At 44.8% G+C, this 5,606-nt stretch overlaps 1 protein-coding gene across 1 annotated transcript; it reads left to right on the top strand.

Annotated features, from left to right (window-relative positions):
• The first annotated feature begins 919 nt into the window (after positions 1 to 919).
• LOC135084045 (uncharacterized) lies at positions 920 to 1,732 on the top strand. Its single transcript, XM_063978788.1, has one exon. The coding sequence runs from the start codon at positions 920 to 922 to the stop codon at positions 1,730 to 1,732; it is 813 nt and encodes a 270-aa protein (XP_063834858.1).
• The last annotated feature ends 3,874 nt before the right edge of the window (positions 1,733 to 5,606 follow it).

Raw genomic sequence — 5,606 nt, 5'->3', positions numbered from 1 at the left:
AGGGCGCCTGTTAAATAAAGTTTTGATATATTTTAAGCAGCTAATTAAAATAAGTACTAGAGGTAGGTACGAATATCCCATTACAAACACTGTTGATTAAACTGTCTAAGTTTTAAAGTTAAAGTTGCCATATTGAGGCTTCCGGTGACTGGGACCGCAATTAACTGGGACCGCGGTCCCAGTCGCCGGATCCTTAAAAATTAAATAATATTCTTCCGGCAACTGGGACCACTCGTACATCATAACTGAAATAAAAAAATGTACAGTCACGCTAAAAAATTTTTAGGTGAAATAATTGAAGAAAAATCATTTTTAAAAACATCATTTATTAATATAAAATGTTTATTTAGAAAGCGCTACTTGACCTTTAAATAGACGAAGCTTTATAGGCCATAGCTTGGTTATACTGATTTAATAAAAAAATCAGTCGTTTGATTTATAGTACTTATAGGTAGATTTATAGTGGAGTTATAGTAGATTGGTGGCGATCTAGGTACGCCACAATGAAAACTCATTGGTCCGCCCGCGGCGCTCCGTCCCGCGCGCTCCTGGCCGGCAATAAAAAAGAAGATTTTATATTGTCATCTTTGACACTTCACTGCGATTTGCTCTTTTGATTTTATTCGGATTGTTAATTTTATTTTCTTTTATGTTTTTGTAATATAGTCAATTGTAAATATATTTGCTTATGATTTGTCTAAATTCTGTTTCTGGTAAAGTAATGTGAGGAGGCGTTCGATTCGTCTCCCACATTATTGGTGACCCCGTATACAAGAAGACGCAAGAAAAAAGTTTCGGTCTGCTGACAACGTGGAAGACTTACCTGCTTACTTCTCGTCGTCACGATCTACTACGTTGCTACCTAAGGCTGGGGCTTGCTGCAAGCGGTGAATATTTTTTATAATTTTTATTTTACAAAATGAACGACTCTAAGGAAGAAGTTTTCAAAGTCGGAATTCGCATACCGCCCTTCTGGCCCGAAGAGCCTGCGTTATGGTTTGCGCAACTAGAAGCACAGTTCGCCGTGTCTGGTATTAGCAGCGATCAAACGAAATTCTATTACCTCGTTTCTCAACTTGACCGTCAGTTTGCAATTGAGGTACGAGACATCATAACTGACCCCCCGGCTGAAAATAAGTATGGTAAACTTAAGCAGGAACTTATTAAACGCCTCTCACCGACACCGGAGAAACGCTATAAGCAACTATTGACGCACGAGGAGCTCGGTGATCGGACGCCCTCGCAGTTCTTGCGTCACCTGCGGAGCTTGGCTGGCCCTACGGTCCCCATGGATTTCCTCATTACCTTGTGGTCTAGCAGATTACCTCTAAATATCCAGACAGCTATAGCGTCGCAAATAGATCTTCCTGCGGACAAACTCGGTGAGTTGGCCGATAGAGTCTTCGAGATTGCACCTGTAACTCCTCAGCTGGCTAACGCCTCAGCGGCTACGGCTTCAACTTCTTCGTCGTCCGATGACACGAGGCAGCAAGTTGACATCCTGGCTGACCAAGTTGCTTCCTTGGCGAGCAGAATCAATGCAAAGGAAAGGTTTCCGTCTGAACCTTGTATAAAATGCTGTGATCGATCTCGTGCTAGATCAACAAAACCTCGTCAACCTCCTGCTGATCACCCGCATTGCTTTTATCACTTCAATTACGGCGTCAAGGCAAACAAGTGCAAGCAGCCCTGCAGTTTCAAGGCGGAAAACTGTCAGGGCGGTCGCAAGTAGCGGCCAACGACTGCCCTTCTGCTACAGGCCGTCTATTTGTAACTGATCATGCTTCGAAAATGCAGTTTCTAGTGGACACTGGTTCTGACTTGTGTGTTTTCCCACGATCATTTGTCAAGACACCCTGCACTAAGACGACGTTTGACCTCGCTGCAGCAAATAATTCGGTGATACATACGTACGGTCCAATCAGACTACAGCTAAACTTAGGGCTTCGACGCGATTTTGTATGGAATTTTATTGTGGCCGAAGTTTCCAAGCCCATTATCGGAGTCGACTTCCTTAGCTACTACAACTTACTTGTCGATTGCCGTAATAAGCGATTAGTCGACGGAGTTACATCGCTCTCGGTAGCTGCTTTTTCGTCTGGAAATGATGACGTCGCTTCTGTCAAAGTGCCTTCAGGTAGTAATTCCGAGTCAGAATATCATCAGATTTTATCAGAGTATCCGGAGATCACTCGTCCTGCTGGAATTCATTCTCCTCCCAAACACAATACGCTGCACTTTATCAGAACTACTCCCGGCCCACCTGTTTCATGCAGACCTCGCCGTCTCGATCCTGTTCGTATGCAGATTGCAAAGAAAGAGTACGAGGACATGGTAGCTAGCGGTGTGGCTAGACGGTCTGAAAGCGCTTGGTCATCAGCTCTACATCTGGTGAAGAAGAAGGACGATGGTTGGAGACCGTGTGGAGACTACAGAGCGCTTAATTCAAGAACAATCCCGGACCGATATCCAATTCGCCACATTCACGATTTTTCATACCAGCTTGCGGGTTGTACCATCTTTTCTACGATCGACCTTGTCAAAGCGTACAATCAACTTCCTGTAAATCCTGACGATATTCCAAAAACCGCAATCACAACACCTTTCGGCCTGTACGAATTCCCGTTTATGACTTTTGGTTTGAGAAACGCTGCACAGACTTTTCAGCGATTTATGGATGAAGTCCTTCTAGGTCTAGATTTCTGCTATGGGTACATTGATGACATTTTGGTGTTCTCCTCATCAGCAGAGCTGCACAAAATCCACCTGCGTCAGCTTTTTGAGCGTCTGAAGCGTTATGGAGTTTTGGTGAACACCAAAAAGTGTACTTTTGGACAGGACAAGGTTACATTCCTAGGTTACACTGTGTCTGCTGCTGGCACTAAACCGCTTGAAACTAAGGTGAAAGCAATTCAGGATTTCTCACCACCTAAGACTGTGAAGGAACTTCGACGCTTTCTAGGAATGTTGAATTTTTACCGTCGCTTCATTCCCAATGCAGCTCGTTTTCAAGCACCGTTGAACGCCTTACTCGCTGGTCCGAAGGTCAAAGGCGCACACCCTGTCGAGTGGACACCCGAGCTGCAAGAGGCTTTCAAGAACTGCAAATCTTCACTTTCTCAAGCCGCACTCCTTGCTCATCCCAATCCTGCAGCTGATCTCGCAATAGTGACCGACGCTTCAGAGTCGGCTATTGGAGCAGTTCTACAGCAACGTTCTGGAAATGGTTGGCAGCCTCTGGCTTTCTACTCGCACAAGCTAAGTCCTTCGCAGACAAAGTATAGCCCTTACGACCGTGAGTTGTTAGCTGTATACGAGGCAATCAAATACTTTCGGCACATGGTTGAGGCCCGAACGTTTTCAGTGTTCACAGACCACAAGCCGCTAACCTTTGCCTTTTCTCAAGCCAAAGATAAGTGCTCACCTAGGCAATTTCGATACTTGGATTTTATTGCGCAGTTCACTACTGATCTTCGATATATTCCTGGCCCTGAAAACGTTGTCGCTGATGCCCTCTCCCGAGTTGAAGAAATCACATTATCTTTGGATTACCAGAAACTTGCGCAGTCTCAGGAGAATGACCCTGAACTGCAAGATCTGCTGCTTCACGGTTCTTCCCTCAAGCTTCAAAAGATACCGACCACGTACAGTGACATACCTGTTTACTGCGACACTTCTATGACTGTTCCACGTCCATTTATCACTCCTCACTTCCGAAGACAAGTTTTTGACATGCTGCACAATCTTCATCACCCCGGAAGTTCAGCTACGGTGCGACTGGTCTCTCAACGCTTTGTTTGGCCAGGGATTCGCAAAGATTGTAGAGAGTGGGCTAGGCAATGCATCAGCTGCCAAAAAAGTAAAGTATCACGTCATACTCATTCGCCACTTTCTTCATTTCCCATACCATCTTCACGATTCACTCACATTCATCTCGACATTATTGGGCCGTTGCCTCCATCCTCTAATTTCAGGTACTGCCTTACTGTCATCGACAGATTTACCCGATGGCCTGAGGCATATCCACTTCAGGACATCACTGCGGAGAGCTGCGCTGCCGCCCTCGTGTCGGGTTGGATTGCCAGGTTTGGCTGTCCCGAGCGAATAACCACTGATCGCGGCCGTCAATTTGAGTGCCACCTCTTCGAGGCCCTTGCTGCCATGGTTGGTGCGCACCACTTCCGCACGACCGCCTACCACCCTGCGGCGAACGGCATCGTCGAGCGTCTACATCGACAACTCAAGGCGGCGATCATGTGCCATGCTCCTTCGCAGTGGCATGAAGCTCTTCCGTTGGTCTTACTTGGCATGCGAAGCGCTTTTAAAGAGGATCTTCAATCATCCCCTGCTGAGTTGGTGTATGGCGAAACTCTTCGCCTCCCAGGTCAGTTCCTGAGTCCGAGGGATGATTACAAAACTGCCGATGTCACGCAGTACGCAACCCGGCTTCGCGCATACATGGCCAAGCTCACCCCTCGGCCAACTTCATGGCATGCCACTTCATCGTTTTATATTCCACGAGATCTTCAGTCCAGTTCGCATGTTTTCGTCCGGCAAGATCGCCTTAGAACATCATTGGAGCCTCCATATGCTGGTCCATTCAGAGTGATCAAGAGACAACCAAAGTTTTATACTCTAGACATCAACACAAAGGAGGTGAACGTCTCTATAGACAGACTTAAGCCAGCATATGCAACACAGGATTCAAGAGAGGCCGAGATTCAACACGCCAATGAAGAAAATGTCAGGCAGACCTCCAGCGGCAGAATAGTGAGGTATCCAGACTTCTACCGACCGTAGTTACGGTCTGGCGGGGGAGTACTGTGGCGATCTAGGTACGCCACAATGAAAACTCATTGGTCCGCCCGCGGCGCTCCGTCCCGCGCGCTCCTGGCCGGCAATAAAAAAGAAGATTTTATATTGTCATCTTTGACACTTCACTGCGATTTGCTCTTTTGATTTTATTCGGATTGTTAATTTTATTTTCTTTTATGTTTTTGTAATATAGTCAATTGTAAATATATTTGCTTATGATTTGTCTAAATTCTGTTTCTGGTAAAGTAATGTGAGGAGGCGTTCGATTCGTCTCCCACAGATTCTAAGGGGAAAAATAATAAGCATTAAACATCCATGAAATTCAGTAAATAATAATTTACTGGTAGAAAATGTTTTAAAGTATTCAGTCCAATATTAGTATTTGTATTAATGTATGTAATATGTAAAAATGGCCTAGCTTATTGCTAAGCGCATAGTATAAAATCATGTCTAGAACGAGTCAATGATAATCCAAATAAATAATTTAGAATTTTTTTTCGTATGACTGTACCGACTATGACCGCAGTCCCAGTTAATTGCGGTCCCAGTCGCAGGAAGCCTCGCCATATTGTATAGATTATTTATTTACAAGCTTAGATAAAGGTATTATAAAAAATTCAAAAGCTTCTGCGCCGGTGTGTTTCCTGGTTGAACATAAGAAAGGAATTTAATGTAATGTATTATTATTCTCTCTACAAATAAAACATTTTGATTTGATAACGATTGAATCTCTTCAAGGCCCACCTCCGTCATTCTCTCAAGCGGCACTCACCACTTCCTCGTCGCTATAA

This window comes from Ostrinia nubilalis, chromosome 25 (assembly GCF_963855985.1).
Source record: "Ostrinia nubilalis chromosome 25, ilOstNubi1.1, whole genome shotgun sequence".
Classification (NCBI taxonomy): domain Eukaryota; kingdom Metazoa; phylum Arthropoda; class Insecta; order Lepidoptera; family Crambidae; genus Ostrinia; species Ostrinia nubilalis.
The sequence above is the reverse complement of the archived record's forward strand: the minus strand, read 5'-3'. Positions and strand labels throughout refer to the sequence as shown.

Excerpts from the sequence above, each read along its gene's own strand:
- LOC135084045 (XM_063978788.1), top strand. The coding sequence starts at position 920 with ATGAACGACTCTAAGGAAGAAGTTTTCAAAGTCGGAATTCGCATACCG.